Source organism: Hyperolius riggenbachi, chromosome 5, assembly GCF_040937935.1.
Source record: "Hyperolius riggenbachi isolate aHypRig1 chromosome 5, aHypRig1.pri, whole genome shotgun sequence".
NCBI classification, from domain to species: domain Eukaryota; kingdom Metazoa; phylum Chordata; class Amphibia; order Anura; family Hyperoliidae; genus Hyperolius; species Hyperolius riggenbachi.
In genome coordinates, this window is record NC_090650.1 from 141,143,499 (window position 1) to 141,160,493 (window position 16,995).

The 16,995-nt window shown below is 43.0% G+C and overlaps 2 protein-coding genes across 2 annotated transcripts in view; both read right to left on the reverse strand.

Annotated features, from left to right (window-relative positions):
* ZDHHC3 (zinc finger DHHC-type palmitoyltransferase 3) overlaps window positions 1–16,995 on the reverse strand; it is a 321,718-nt gene that overhangs the window by 233,589 nt on the left and 71,134 nt on the right. The gene's annotated exons all lie outside the window — the stretch shown is intronic.
* CDCP1 (CUB domain containing protein 1) overlaps window positions 3,992–16,995 on the reverse strand; it is a 71,718-nt gene continuing 58,714 nt past the window's right edge. Inside the window, exons 5-8 of the mRNA XM_068238283.1 lie at window positions 16,181–16,570; window positions 13,467–13,835; window positions 6,359–6,443; window positions 3,992–4,685 (exon numbers count right to left, since the gene is read on the reverse strand). Of these exons, the coding sequence (XP_068094384.1) occupies window positions 4,277–4,685; window positions 6,359–6,443; window positions 13,467–13,835; window positions 16,181–16,570 (1,253 nt within the window). The 3' untranslated portion in view covers window positions 3,992–4,276. The remainder of the gene's footprint in view (window positions 4,686–6,358; window positions 6,444–13,466; window positions 13,836–16,180; window positions 16,571–16,995) is intronic.

Sequence of the window (16,995 nt, forward strand, 5' to 3'; positions counted from 1 at the left end):
GGCAGCCACTAGACCACACTCAGTAGGCAGTAGCAGTGTTGGGGAGTCTTGCCCAAGAACGCCTTACTGAATAGGTCCTGGCTTACTGAATAGAAAGAGCCGAGATTTGAACCCAGGACTCCTGTGTCAGAGGCAGAGCCTTTAACCATTACTAATCCAACAACCACCCCCTCCCATTACATGATAACCTCATTGTGCCTGTGCAAAGAAGAGGATGAGCTCACAAAAGGAGGAGTCAAGAGCAGCAGAAGAGGGGGTAAGAGAGGCAGATGAAACTGCAGCAGCTCAACTAGTAATCGCCCCATCACACCTACCCCACACGACGCGGCAACCTACCCCCCGCTGCTACACACACACACACACACACACACACACACACACACACACACACACACACACACACACACACACACACACACACACACACACACACACACACACACACACACACACACACACACACACACACACACACACACACGCTCCCCCTTGTCATTACACAGGCAGTTGGAATATGCGTGCAAAGCCCTGCATCCACACCATGCACATTACAACTGCCTTTTAGATATAAAGATAAGGGCAGGGGCAATTTATTACGACTCCAGAAAGGTTTGAAATTTTACACGGTGGTTGTAAAGTAAAATGTATTTATTTTTAACACAAGTTTAAGTCCAGCCAGGAATAAAAAGAAACAAACTTAAAGTATGAGCATTTCATCAGTTTTCATATTCAATTGTCTCTATAGGTTTCTAAAGCTTTGAAATATATTTTTTCTAATGTTTCCCCATGTCTCAACTGTTACCTGGTGGAGATGATCAGGGAGCTGACAATTATTCTGACTTGCATACAAAGTTACAGTCAATTATGATTAATCCAATTACACTCCAATGAATTTGCATGCAAGTTGGAAAATGTAGCATCCCATGAATCATCTCTGCTACCTGGTGTCAACTACTAGAATTCTGACACCAGTAATTCATGCAGGGCACCCATCACAATGTTCTGGGCCTCATAGTACTGGGCAAACCTACTGGGCAAACCTACTGGGCTCCTCCCACTCCCCTCTGCCCCAACACCCCAAATCCAAACCGGCTGAAAAATCTTGAAGAAAAGCAAAAAAGTCAGCATTTCCTTTTCATTTCATAAAGGAAACATACATATTCGGCACATTCCGCAAACATATATAGGCAGCATGTCACATCAATAGCCAGGGAATCACCCAAACATAAGTCTCCCACCCTAAACCACCAAATACAACTAGGCAGTGACACCCCCCCCCCCCCCCCCCTAGAGAGAGAGGTGACAGTGTGTGGAACTGCTGTGGGATGGCTGTGGAGAGGGTTCAAAGGGACAGGAGCTTTGGGGGTGGGGGGGAGGGTGGGGGGCTTGTGGCTGTGGAGAAAGGTCACTGTGGATGCGGCTGGGGCAGGATGCGAGTTCACTGTAAGCGCTACTGGGGAGTGGGAGGGTCACTGTGTGTGCCTTCTGGGGGTGGGAGGTGAGGTCACTGTAGATGGTATAGGGAGAGAAAGGGGTCATCTGCAGGTGCTGCAGGGGTTGGCAAGAGGTGATAACGGGAGCTGCTGGGGGGGGGGGGGTGTGATAGAGAGGGGAGAGGTCAATGTAAATGCTTTTAGGGGTTAGGGAGAGAGGTCACTGTGGGCACTCCTAGTGGTGGCAGGCAGGGGTATAGGAAGAGGTCACTGTGGGAGCTGCGGGGGTTGACAAGAGGGTAGAGGACACTGGGGCCCATACATTGTGATATTTTCACTACTAGTAAAAAAAAACAAAAAAAAAAACAAAAAAAAAAAACACCTTTTACACAACCAGCAAGCAAACAAAGACTCATAATAGTTCTGACAGTACTTTTTCACCTACTTTGTAGTATTTTTTTCCATTGCAATAAAAAGTTCATTTAAATTGAAGATGAAAAAATTATCTCTTAGGAGAAAAAATTTAGAAGAAAAAGTGAATTGCATATGGGCCAGGGAACATTAAGAGGGATCACTGTGGGTGCTGTTTGCAAGGGGAGGGAGGGGAGGAGGGGGGGGGGGGGGGAGTTAAAGGATACTTAGAAACATGTTCTGTTGCTATGAAGGTGGTGCACAAGTGATGTCAGCCAGCAGGTGTGTGTGTGCTCTCAGTAGGTGCTCAGCAGAATCGATCCGCTGTTCTGCTCACTGGCTGAGGTGTCACCGGGATCCACTGTACTTAGACTAGATTCCTAGGCAGAGGTGGTCATCAACCGCCTATGCTAAGTTTCATTTAATGTGTGTACAATGCTTAAAGATCATCAGCGAGATGATGATTTTTTATTACATTGATGCAAATTTGGTTTCAATGTGTGCAGAGTGAAACAAAACTACCAAAATCAGCTGCAATATTAAAGAGGAGCTGTCAAACATACTATCTCAGAAAAGAAAAAAAAAAAACACACATATATAAGTAGAGAAATACTTGCTCTACTTATATAACAGATGTTTGCACTGTCCACATTTTAATTTTAGTGATTTTTCTTTATTAAAAAATGAGAAAATCCTTAGGATTTTCTATTTTGACTTGGTCTATCTTGAAGCCAATCCCAACAATTTCCTCCCTTACTCTGTCTGTGTATCGTCCACCCTCCTCCCAGTCTTCAGACACTCCCACCAAGCTTTGCAATAGAAAGTGCATTGTCACTGTGTGACTGAAGCTTCTCAGCATGAGAAATATTGGCCAATCAGAGAGGAACAGAGGTGTGGAAGGGGAAAATAGGAGGGAAAGAGGCTTCAGCCAATCAGGCTGCATTAGTCAAGTCGGAGGGGACAAAAAAGAATAAAAGAAAACCCAGCATGCCCTGCAACTTAAATTTGTGCAGCAGACGTACCAAATGAGAGCCAGGGAAACTGGAGAATGATCTTTTATGGACTAAGCTTGCAGGAGTGAGTAGATCACTGCCACATTCAAGCAATAAGTTCTATCTGTGGGTAGAAATCCAAATATTGGTGTGATGATGTTCCTTTAATATCTGATCACTAGACAGAGCAAGCCTTGAAGCAACATCATCATTATTATTTCAGTAACGGTTTACCAGGACTTAAAGAGAAACCCTGACCAAGAATTGAACTTCATCCCAATCAGTAGCCGATATCCGTTACATGAGAAATCTATACTTTTTTTACAAAAGGATCATCAGGGGGCTCTGTATGGCTGATATTGTGGTGAAACCGCACCCACCCCACAGGAAACTGCAGTTTCCGGTCTGTGAACCTCATTCCAGTGACATCACCTGCCAGCAGTAAAAATGTCACCATGTGATAAATGTCAGAATGTAAATCAGGGAGAGGAAAGCTTTTACAATGGGCAAACACTGACTAAATAATGTATACATAATTATTGTAAAAATGAAGATTTTTTTTCTTTTTTATTACATTATTTTCACTGGAGTTCCTCTTTAAGCTTTAATACATTTTAGACATATGCAAATCTTTTGTAGGTTTAGGACAAGTGCAATGTAGAAGATCAAGTGATGCTTACAATTTGGAAACATGCAATACTTCTTGTGTTCCTTTCTTCACAAGGTTTCTCTCACCGGCGGTTCCTTGACCATGTTAGAATCACAGTATATTTTCTGATGGGGTAAACATGGACGTGATACCCAGTGTTTGCTGCAAGTTAAGCTGGTATGCTTAAAAAGGACACTTTAAGTGAGAGGGATATGGACACTGCCATATCTATTTCATTTTGAACAATACCAGTTGTTTGGCATCCTGCTGATCTTTCATGCCTCTGTAGAGTCTGCATCACACACACCTGAAATAAGCATGCAGATAGTCAACTTCAGTCAAACATCTGATCTGCCGACTTATTCAAGTTCTTTGGATTAAGAGGTAAAAGATCAAGTAGGACTGCCAGGCAATTTGCATTGTTTAAAAGGAAATAAATATGGCAGCCTCCATACTCCTCACTTCAGGTTTTTAAAAAACAAAAAACAAAACAAACAACACAAAAATAACCTTTAAATCTTATGTATATAAAATTAAGACATCCCACAGTTCAGTAAACATATTTCACAAAATATTGTACAATAAAATATTTTATGCATCAGGAGTGAATATTATAGCTGCCAGGCATCACTCGCTCTGCATAGTGAAGTCCATATGGCTTCATTAATTGTCCAGACCCTGTGCACACATCTTATTCAGTTCCCTGCTATAGGGCAGTCCACTCCTCACTGGACACCACAGGGACTGCGGCAAACCAAGTCACAATAAATAGTTTTCCTTTGATGATGCTACTAGATGGTTCCATTTTCCGATTCTTCTATGTAAGGTATACTTGTATCTTCATTTTCAACTGGCTGTCTTAAAATTGGCTCAGAGATTGTATAGATCTCATTTTCTTTCATTGAATGGGCCAGCGGGTCCTCCACTTTATCCTCTCTACTACTTCCGTTAGGAAATTTGAGAGGTGGGACTGGTGGTGCCTCACCCATTGGGCCCTCAAAAGGTCTGTATACATCAACTTCTGGATTAGGGTGGTCAGTTTCTTGCAACAGGTGTCCATAGACCATTGTATCATCAATAACGGCATACACATGAGACTCGTTAGTCTTCCTACCCTTCTTAAAGAAAGCTTGTCGTCTAGGCACCTCTGTGTTCACCTCAGAATTGTATATACCCACCGGCGATTCCTTCTGCTTTTTCCTGCAATAAAATACAAAAGACAGTGATATACAAAACAGTCACATCACACAGTGTTCATTATTAAGATTTTGTTTATACCGGGCCAATTTGTACTGCACTCTGATAATCTTCTAACTTTTGACCTCTGCCATGAATTACGACCAACCCCTCAGGCTTTTTATCCTATATCAGATGTATCCAATCGCAGATACAAGGTTGGCCCACACCCCTGCGGACGACCTCAAGCAAGTCAGGTTTTAATCTTTTTTTTATCCAATATCAGACATGTCCAGTTAGGGACATGCATCCATGGTTAGTGTAGTATAGGGACAGCTCTAAGAGATTGGCCTTAATGTTGCAGAGGTGCTTAACCCCACAGCCTGTTGAAATGTGGTACCAGCACTCTTCTTGTGTTAGCCTGTTAGCCCCTGGTGATCTGCATTAATACCAATCGCCAGCTGTTTGTGGTTAATAGTCTGCTGTGCTATGTGCCCAAAAAGCTATCTGATTATGTATATAAAACGGTGACAAGTGTGAGAATAGAAGTGTGGGTGTTTAGGAGCTGAGCCCAATGTCAAAAGTAAAAAAATACCATTTTCAAAGTTATGATGCAATTTCAGCAAAACCACAACAGTCCAAATGTTACAAAATATGTATATCTGAGTAGGCCTGGGTCTCTAGTTTTCAGAATGGTGACATTTATGGCTTTTCTTGATTATCCAGATGGTCCATGTGCTTTACTAAAAAAGAATGACTATTACTTTTGGTGCAAAAATGGCCTTAAAAAATCCATTGGAGCTACTTGTAGTTAACAGTCTGCCATGTGCCCGAGAACCTATCCGATTATGGATACAGGGTATCATTTTAACCAGGACAAGCGAGCAAATAGAATGTGGGGTCTTTGAGAGCTGAGGCTTATGTTATGTGATTTTTTTTTTAGTGTCAAACTGAATCAAAAGCAATAAAAGTGTTATTTTCATATACTCTGCACCAAAGTAAAACACTGGTAAAAAAAACAAAAACAAAAAACCCCCAAAAAGTGACGGAATTGAAACGAGACTACCTAAATAGTTATCTTAAGGACTAAGCTTCTTAAATATGTATGTCTTGAGGGTGTATTACTGTTATATTTGCAAATAAGAGCTTGTAGTTCCTGATAGAGTACAATGAGAAAAAAATACACATTTTATATTTAAGTAAAATATTGCCACCATACTTATACTTAGGATATAATTGAAATGTTGTGGTAACCAAAACAAATGGGCAAATGAAATGTGTGGCAGCATAATAGCATAATTTAATTTCAAACGATATGGCATGGAATTGGAGACTGTGCATTATTTTTTTCTTTAAAATGCAAATAAAGTAATTACTGAAAACAAAAATGCTAATTGGTGGCAAACAAAACAAGATATAGATCATTTAGTTATGATGATTAGTGATGAAGTTATTGGTGAATGAATGGAAGGAGCGCTGAAAGGTGAAAATTGCTTTGGTCCACAAGGGGAAAAACCCCTGGTGAACTAGTTAATACAGATAGGCACATGTTCGCAATGATTTTGTAGAGAATAAAACAGGGTTAGTATAATAGTAATAATGACATGTGGCTTATATTTCCACAGCAGCAGCAAGACATCAAACTTAGTAAATAGTATCACAGAGACATAAGTACATAAGTAAGAGCGGTTACTTACTTCTTTTTGACACAGCATACAGTTACTATCACTAATAACACAACAGCCGATGCTGCGCCCGCTGCAATCAGTATGGTCTTAACACCTGCGAAAATAAAGAGGTATTCTAGATACTTTCATTACAACAAACACCACATGAAATGAATAACGTTCCTTGCAACTTCCTCTCCTGCATGTTTATATTGATCAGGTGTAACAAGAAGTCTAAAACAGCTCTCACATATTCCAGTCCATCCCTATTTGAATGCATGACTAAACGTTATCCACTAGTCATGCTTATATAAAAGACATCCTCTATTAACAATTGATCTCAACAGATTATTACTTTGGTAGCAATCCAATTTTATACGCCAGCTCAACAGACCGATATTAGGAGCTTTAGAAACTCCAGGCACAGAATGTTTATCTACTTTTTTTGTAAGTAGAACCTGTATTTTTGTGTATAAGACAGTGCAGCCTGCTAAGCAAGATTTGATATGCCTCACTTTCTTGCAGTCTTTACAGCACAGGTGTTATGCTGTTATGCTGTGCATACACGGACCGTTTTTGCGCAGTTATCGAGCCAGCGGCTCGATGCCGGCGCGTTACCGCTCGTCCACGCATGTGCGCGGATCGATTGCTGCTCGCCTCCCTCGGGAGCGGCTAATGAGCCGCTCGTTTCTTGCCATTGTTCTCCCCGCCGGTATCGAGCACAGTATCGATCTGGCGGGGTATCGGACACGTCGGATATTATCAATCGAGCCATCAGGCTTGATTGATAAGCCTCCCTCCTGTTCGTGTATGCCCAGCATTAAAGGGAACCTTAATGGAGATACAGTGGTGTGAAAAACTATTTGCCCACTTCCTGATTTCTTATTCTTTTGCATGTTTGTCACACTTAAATGTTTCTGCTCATCAAAAACCGTTAACTAATTAGTCAAAGATAACCTAATTGAACACAAAATGCAGTTTTAAATGATGGTTTTTATTATTTAGTGAGAAAAAAAAACTCCAAATCTACATGGCCCTGTGTGAAAAAGTGATTGCCCCCCCTTGTTAAAAAAATAACTTAGTGGTGGTTTATTACACCTGAGTTAAATTTCTGTAGTCACCCCCAGGCCTGATTACTGCCACACCTGTTTCAATCAAGAAATCACTTAAATAGGAGCTATGTGACACAGAGAAGTAGACCAAAAGCACCTCAAAAGCTAGACATCATGCCAAGATCCAAAGAAATTCAGGAACAAAATGAGAACAAAAGTACTGTAATTGAAATCTATCAGTCTGGTAAAGGTTTTAAAGCCATTTCTAAAGCTTTGGGACTCCAGCAAACCACAGTGAGAGCCATTATCCACAAATGGCAAACACATGGAACAGTGATGAACCTTCCCAGGAGTGGCCGGCTGACCAAAATTACCCTAAGAGCGCAGTGAAAACTCATCAGAGAGGCCACAAAAGACCCCAGGACAACATCTAAAGAACTGCAGGCCTCACTTGCCTCAATTAAGGTCAGTGTTCACGACTCCACCATAAGAAAGAGACTGGGCAAAAACGGCCTGCATGGAAGATATCCAAGGCGCAAACCACTTTTAAGCAAAAAGAACATTAAGGCTCGTCTCAATTTTGCTAAAAAAACATCTCAATGATTGCCAAGACTTTTGGGAAGATACCTTGTGGACCGACGAGACAAAAGTTGAACTTTTTGGAAGGTGCGTGTCCCGTTACATCTGGCGTAGAAGTAACACAGCATTTCAGCAGAAGAACATCATACCAACAGTAAAATATGGTGGTGGTAGTATGATGGTCTGGGGTTGTTTTGCTGCTTCAGGACCTGGAAGGCATGCTGTGATAGATGGAACCATGAATTCTACTGTCTGCCAAAAAATCCTGAAGGAGAATGTCCGGCCATCTGTTCGTCAACTCAAGATGAAGCGATCTTGGGTGCTGCAGCAGGACAATGACCCAAAACACACCAGCAAATTCACCTCTGAATGGCTGAAGAAAAACAAAATGAAGACTTTGGAGTGGCCTAGTCAAAGTCCTGACCTGAATCCTATTGAGATGTTGTGGCATGACCTTAAAAAGGCGGTTCATGCTAGAAAACCTCAAATAAAGCTGAATTACAACAATTCTGCAAAGATGAGTGGGCCAAAATTCCTCCAGAGCACTTTAAAAGACTCGTTGCAAGTTATCGCAAATGCTTGATTGCAGTTATTGCTGCTAAGGGTGGCCCAACCAGTTATTAGGTTCAGGGGGCAATTTCTTTTTCACACAGGGCCATGTAGGTTTTGAGTTTTTTTTCTCACTAAATAATAAAAAACATCATTTAAAACTGCATTTTGTGTTCAATTATGTTACCTTTGACTAATAGTTAATGGTTTTTGATGAGCAGAAACATTTAAGTGTGACAAACATGCAAAAGAATAAGAAATCAGGAAGGGGGCAAATCGTTTTTCACACCACTGTAGATATGGATGTTTCCTCTTAAACAATACCAGTTGCCTGGCAGCTCTGCTGATCTCTTTGGCTGCATTAGTGTGCATCTCACACCTGAAACAAGCATGCAGCTAATCCAGTCTGACTTCAGTCAGAGCACCTGATCTGCATGCTTGTTGAAGGGCTGTGGCTAAAAGTATTGAGAGAGACAGGATCAGCTGGAGAGTCAGGCAACTGGTATTATTTTAGAAGGAAAAATCCACATCCTTCTCAGTTGAGGTTCCCTTTAACTCCAGTCCTTGAGGGCCCTATATCCATGCCAGTGTTTAGGATGGACAGAGAAATGGGTTCTACTTAATGGACCAAACCTTCCCTGATTCAGTCCAATCAATTAATTTGAGCTGTGCCAATAATGTGTAAGGACCTAAGCCCTTGAGGAGTGGAGTTCAACATTGCTGCCAGGCCCAGATTTACTTATCAGGAGTCTATAGGCACAGATGTCGAGGCACCATAGATTTCACCCTCCATGAACCTACAAACCACTGCTGAACTGCACTGCAAGTGTGCTGGCTGGCCCAGCTGTCACGTCTCCCTTGCCCATCATAGGTTCCCCCGAATATTAAGAGGTACTTCTGGCTACCTAATAAGTAGCTAGGATGTGCCTCAAAGTATTTGGTAGCTAGAGGAACCTCAGTACTAAGTAGCTACAGGTGCCCCCTGTGTGACAGGAGATCTGGTCAGTGGAATGCAGAGCGTGTGGTGAGAAACCTCTCATTTAAACTTATCAGGACTCTGCATAGGAAAGGATGAAGAGAGGCATTCAGGGAGAGGAGTGAGCACCTTTCCATCATCAGGCGCCTGTAGGCACGTGCCTACAGCACCTTATGGTAAATCCAGCCCTTATTCCTGCTCTACAGCAGGATATACTATGCCAAGCAGTGCCACATCCACGGATCCTGCTGTTTAAAGAGAAACTCTGACCAAGAATTTAACATTATCCCAATCAGTAGCTGATACCCCCTTTTACATGAAAAATCTATTCATTTTCACAAACAGACCATCAGGGGGCGCTGTATGGCTGATATTGTGGTGAAACCCCTCCCACAAAGAAATTCTGAGTACGTACTCTAGGCAGTTTCCTGTTTGTGAACCTAGCTGCATTGTGGGAAATAGCTGTTTACAGCTGTTTCCAACTGACAAAAAAGCATGCAGCAGCTACATCACCTGCCCACAGTAAAAATGTCACCATGTAATAAATGTCAGAATGTAAATCAGGGATTTAAAAGATTTTACAATGGGCAAACACTGACTAAATCATTTATACATAATTATTGTAAAAATGTAGCACTTTTTTATTACATTATTTTCACTGGAGTTCCTCTTTAACTCCTTTAGCTGGGTGACTACGTGATTTGTGGCCTAAGACATCATTACTGAAGTGAACGGGAGCCACTTTCAGTCAGCTACACAGCTGACTTGTCATTTGATGGTCATTTCTGTTTTCTAATATTTCAGAGTGTTAAAGGACTTACGAGGCCAAGAATAGAAAAAAAAATAAAAAAAAGTTAACTACCTGCATCAGCTTGTAAGGCACGGAGGACGCCGTCCGCGCCCTCCGTGCCGTTCCGCCCGGTCCTCGCCGCTCAATAGCCCCTCGAACGGTCCCCGACCGCGCGTCCCGGGTCGGGCTCACCAGCCTGTACAAAGATGGCCGCCGGAGCTGGCCGCGGCTGCGCAGTCCGCATAGCCGCGAGTGCGGCTGCGCAGCTCTAAGGCCAACCCCCCAATCCACGTAACAGTAGCGTGGATCGGGGGGTTGGCCTTAGAGCTGTGCAGCCGCACTCGCGGCTATGCGGACTGCGCAGCCGCGGCCAGCTCCGGCGGCCATCTTTGTACAGGCTGGGGAGCCCGACCCGGGCCGCGCGGTCGGGGACCGTTCGGGGGGTTATTGAGCGGCGGGGACCCGGCGGAACGGCACGGAGAGCGCGGACGGCGTCCTCCATGCCTTACAAGCTGATGCAGGTAGCTAACTTTTTTTATTTTTTTTTTCTATACTTGGCCTCGTAAGTCCTTTAAAAAAAATGACAGGTGCATTGCGAATCAGTGTTGCCAACTTATCCCTTTAATTACTGACACATCTAAGTTATACAGGTTCTAGGGGCTATTTGCACATAATCAGTGCCTTAACTGCATCTACCTAGTCAGAAAACCTGTATAATTCATATGTGTCAGTAATTAAAGGGATGAGTTGGCAACACTGTTGAGAATTCAAAAATAAATGGGGCTGCAAAGACTTGTGTAAATAACAAAGACATTAAAGCGGATCCGAGATGAAAAACTAACTATAACAAGTAACTTGTCTATATATGTTACCTAAAGTTTAGATAGTTTACACAGCAAATCTAGCTGAAAACAGATTGAGTATTCATGTGATACAATAACAGCAGCCATGTGGTTTGTAAACATTACAGAGGCAGGCTTATCTGCATCTTGAGCAAAAAAACCTAGCCCCCCCCCCCCCCCCTCCTCCTCTGAAATCTCTGGCTAGTAATACCTCCTCCTCCTGCCCAGTCTGAGCTCCCATGAGCCCTTGCTACTGTCTGAAAGTGCCTTGGCTCTCTGAAAACCTGTGGGCGTGACTTGTGTAGTTTATAGGGAATTAAAGTATTAAAACAAAAACCAAAAAGTATTTGGCTTGAGGAATGCCCTATAAACAATAGGAAAGGAACACAATTATGCAATGAGTAAAAGTTCATCTCGGATTCACTTTAAAACACACAAAAAAAACACAGTTTATAGGTTTGCTTTCCCTATCTAACTTCAGTCTGAACATAGCCTAAAGCTGTGTATACATAAGGGAATTAATGATTGCTTTGGGTGAGCGTCTACCCATTATCAGTGTACGTTTGAGCGGTTTAGGTCTCTCTCAGGCAGGTCATTCTGACATTCTGATCTGTGGGGAGGGGGTGGACCCATAACAGCAGCTGTCCAAGTTAGTATGACGCTCAGAAGATTGCTTGAGAGGAAACCACATATGGACTTCTATACTCTGTAGTCTTCCATTCAAAAGAATCATGAAAATATTTTTTGCCATGAAAGCAGTGTAATATATCTTCATAGTGTCAGAAGAGCTTTATCTCATGTCAGCTCAACAGATATTAACAATTTTGAACTTTTAGTGATGGTGTAAAATAAACCTATTTACCCAAGTTGCATACTCCCAATTTAATGTGGTTATCATTCGAATGGATCCAACAACACCGCCATCTTGCAGATGTCTTATGGGCATCTACAAATGGCCCAAGGTATGTCATGAAAATCCCTCCTTACAATGGTCATCAGATCTGATTGGTGAAACTAGGCTGGAGAAGAAGGAGGGGAGGTAAGGTCACTCCTCCCCCGAAAGAATTCTGGGGTACATTTTACAGATTTCACTACATCTTAAAGAGAAACTCCGACCAAGAATTGAAAATTATCCCAATCAGTAGCTGATACCCCCTTTTACATGAGAAATCTATTCCTTTTCACAAACAGACCATCAGGGGGCGCTGTATGACTGATATTGTGGTGAAACCCCTCCCACAAGAAGCTCTGAGCACCGAGGTACTTCTGGCAGTTTCCTGTGTGTGAACCCTGTTAAATTGTGGGAAATAGCTGTTTACAGCTGCCAAAACAGCAAGCAGCAGTTACATCACTTGCCAGCAGTAAAAATGTCACCATGTAATAAATGTCAGAATATAAATCAGGGTTTTAAAATAGTTTACAATGGGCAAACACTGACTAAATCATTTATACATAATTGTAAAAATGAAGCACTTTTTTATTACATTATTTTCACTGGAGTTCCTCTTTAAGAGAGAACAACCATGTCATATGTTATGACTTTACTTGGGGACGGTGCTCTTTAAAGGGATACTGTAGGGGGGATCAGGGGAAAATGAGTTGAACTTACCCGGGGCTTCTAACGGTCCCCCGCAGACATCCTGTGTTGGCGCAGCCACTCACCGATGCTCCGGCCCCGCCTCCGGTTCACTTTTGGAATTTCAGACTTTAAAGTCAGAAAGCCACTGCGCCTGCGGTTGCCGTGTCCTCGATCCCGCTGATATCACCAAGAGCGCACAGCACAGGCCCAGTATGGTCTGTGTCTGCGCAGTACACTCCTGGTGACATCAGCGGGAGTGAGGACATGGCAACGCAGGCGCAGTGGTTTTCTGACTTTAAAGTCAGAAATTCCAGAAGTGAACTGGAGGCGGGGCCGGAGCATCGGTGAGTGGCTGCGCCAACACAGGATGTCTGCGGGGGACCATTAGAAGCCCCGGGTAAGTTCAACTCATTTTCCCCCGGGCCCCCCTACAGTATCCCTTTAAGCTCCCCTCTCCACAGAAGGTACAGGAGCACATGAGTGGGGAGAGAAGTGCTATTAATCGTTCAGCTGTTTATGCAAAACAATGACAGCAATGAGATGATGTGTGCACAGCCAACTGGCCTCAGATGTGCATAGGGAGATTTCTGCTGAAACCTAATCCAGATTGAATGGGGAAAGGTAGTAAACTGATCACTACTACCCAACCAATTGCAAGCTGGACAGTTTCTGATTGCTTGTTGGACTGACCATTATTAAACTCTGCATTGCCAAATTTACAGTACACACTGACATGTTTAAAATTAAACAGAGCCTTCTATAACAGTTTACCTGGGGTCATTGGACTGAAGGTAACAGACAGCTTAAGTTTTAGTTTTTTTTTAAGTCCATACGTTTTGCAGTTGGAGACATTTACCCAAAATGAAGAGGGCATGTCTATGGAACCTGGCAGCTGCTGGTCTTCTCTCCTTACTATGCCTGGTCCATAATCCTGCTCTTCCTTAATATTAACATATGCACGGCCCATTTCACATATAACATCCATTTTATCATTGGGAAATTTCAGTCGGCCAGACTGTTTGTTAGGTACTTTGATATTCCATGAAAGAGAAACATAATCTGGAAGGCCAGCTTCCCAGTTTGGGGTCTGTAGTTGAATGGTCTCTCCAGGCTTCGGAAGAACGGTTATTATACACTCCTCTGTGAAGAAAACAAACTTTTTAACTATGTGAATAACAACGCACAATTTCAGATAAGACCAAACTTAGGTCTAATTTTCTTATACTTTTAGTAATATGTTATATTCACATCCCATCTAAAGAATCAGTAATTGTTAAATCAGGTCCTCTACATTTTCATTAAAAAGATAACAAAAAACAAACCCATTTACATTTTTACTGTATATACAAAAAGAATAAACAAACAATCACAGCATAACACTTAGGCCCCGTTCACACTTGCAGTTCGAGTCCGCAAGTGTCCGGGGGTCGCAAAGAGACCGTACAGGTCTCTGCAGTCGCCACAAGTTGCGGATCCGGAATATATCAGTTCCGGCTACAATAAAGTAGCCGGAACTAGATACATTGCAGTGCCAGAAAGGCACCGCAAGCATGGAGGATACCGGCGTGTAGTCCGGGCCCCCCAAGTGGCATAGGACCGGTGCTGGAAGCATCCGGTCCTATTGCCAGTGTGATGAGAAACATCCGCTTCTCATTGCACAGCATGGCCGCATGTTCGGGTCAGGATCCAGCCCGGGTGCGTGGGCCGGATGACCGGACCCGAAAAACAGCGCATGTTGGAAAAGTGTCCGGAGTCCGGATCCGATCCGGCTCCGTTCTGTACGGAACGGACGCATGTGTACGTCCGCATAGACCTTGCATTGCTATGCGGAACGTACGTTCCGTTTGTACAGTATACGGTCCGGATCCGATCAGGCGAATCCAGACAGCGAACGCTAATGTGAACCAGGCCTTACAGAATAGTAAATCTTACACTTATAATACTAGTAGGTTTTAGTCACCCCCATATCAAGAAGATAATTCTCCCAAACTGTGATAAGCCGTTTCCCATAATCGAACAGAGTCACACTGCAATAATTCTACCCGTGAGTAAATTGGAGTCCTAAAAGTTTATACAATTCTGCCGAGGCTAGACAAATTCCTTGACGTATTTTGTGAACACTGAACAGAGTAAGGTTCACTTCCCCAGGAGTAAAATTCCCAAACCACAACATTCCAATTTCAGCTGGAATCTAAAACCGTATAAAAACGATAAAATAGCTGGCAGTCACAGGGAGTGAATATAACCTTTCCATTCAACACAGGAAGGGAAGGAATCATGGGAAGGCTGTTGGGTTGTCTCGCCAGGCAGAGCCACCAGTGTAGACGCTGGCAGGATGACACATTTGGATCATCTGCCATGTGTCATTTTAAAAAGGGGGAGATGTGACGCTACGAGTGACATTTGGAGGACAGGGTGGCTATCTTAGCTGGTAGAGGCCATTTTTTGTCCACACATTCTGTCTGGTGTAAGTGTGTGTGTGTAATACCATCATATGTAAATTGTATACATCTGCATTTCATTTGAAGAGCACTGTAGTGACATTTGAATATAACCTAGCCAGCCGCCCCATTTATTAGCCCACTAGAAATTAAGAAGTCGGTCAGGTAATTAATTAGTGTAAAAAATGCAAACACCCAGAAACAGTCTAAAATAGGAAGCTGTCTGAAACACATGAATAGACAACTGTCTGATAACGCAGGAAACTGTCTACATGCAATGCAAGGCCTGTTACCAAAAGAGCATGTCATTCCATCTCATATCAAGGTGGTAATTAAATAATTGAGCATGAATTAATTATTTCATCTAGCTCTCACAATAGTAAATGTGGTAAGACTACTTTAAAGAGAAACTCCAAATTAGAATTGAACTTTATCCCAATCAGTAGCTAATACCCCCTTTTACATGAGAAATATAGTGATTTTCACAAACAGACCATCAGGGGGCGCTGTATGACTGATTTTGTGCTGAAACCCTTCCCACAATAAGCTGAGTACCGCGGTACTCTGGGCAAACTGCCACAATGTAACAATGTTCACAGACAGGAATTAGCAGTTTACAGCTGTCTCTAACAGCCAGAACAGCTAGGAGCATCTACATAACCTGCCCACAGTAAAAATGTCACCATGTAATACATGTCAGAATGTGAATCTGGGAGAGGAAAGATTTTACAATGAGCAAACACTGACTAAATCATTTATACATAATTATGGTAAAAAATGAAGCACTTTTTTTACTACATTATTTTCACTGGAGTTCTTCTTTAAGATAGGGGTTGTGGAAGGAATATAATATAATAGTAAATGTGGTAATACTGCTTGTAAGGCATGTGCCCAGCTTAAACTCTGTGTTGGACAGCTTTGGAAATCGTTAACCTCAGAGAACACAAATTGCATTTAAAATATCTTAAAATGTTTTTCACTGCGCGTTTTAGTTGTGACATTCAGCATTTTCATTACTCCTTGGCACTAATTGCTTGTCCTTACCTTTAATGAATGATACAAAGGACACCAGCAGGTCATGTTTTAGTAGTTTCTGGGGTTCTGTTGTTCTTGGCATATTTAAAACAACTGTAACATTGTCTCTCATTTGAACCTCTTGGATGGACCCATTCGGACAAAAGGTTCCTATTTTGAATTGATTTTTGTTGTTAGAGCTGTAGATTTCATAAGTAAAACCTGATGCAGTTACATTGCAGGGCTTATCTTCAGTATCTTGTTGAATGTATATGGATTTGGAAGTTATCTCAGTGCTGATGTATTCTGGTGCTATCAGCTTCCAGGTAAAGCTCTCCAGACGCACGGGGAAATCAATGAACGATTCAGGGATGTTCAGAGCCAGGTTGCTGATATTACAGGCTGCGAGATTCCAACATGCTAAGAACACAAAAGAAAAGGCAAAGCACAACATAAATAATAAGCAGAGCCGTCGGCAGAAATACCCGAGCCCGCAGGAAAACCGCAAGTGTGCCTGCGCGAGGCTCTTACAGGGTTGTTGTCAGGGCCGGCCCTAGACTATTTGCCGCCTGAGGCGAAAAAAAAAAATTTCCGTTGCAGGAAGTGACGTCAGTGGAGCGCACGCTTGGAACGAGGAAGAGGTAAGTCCTACCCGCCCGTGCCTCTTACACATAGCGGCTGCTTGTATTTAAGGCTGGAGGGGAGCGGAGCACGGGGGACCCAGGCGAGGGAGGGGGGGTCCGACCCCCCTCCCCGCCGCTAGGCCCAATACCCCCGTCCTGCCAGCTACCCCTCCAGCTCGGCAGCCGGCTCCCCGCACCCACGGACGGGCGGGTGCCGCCCCT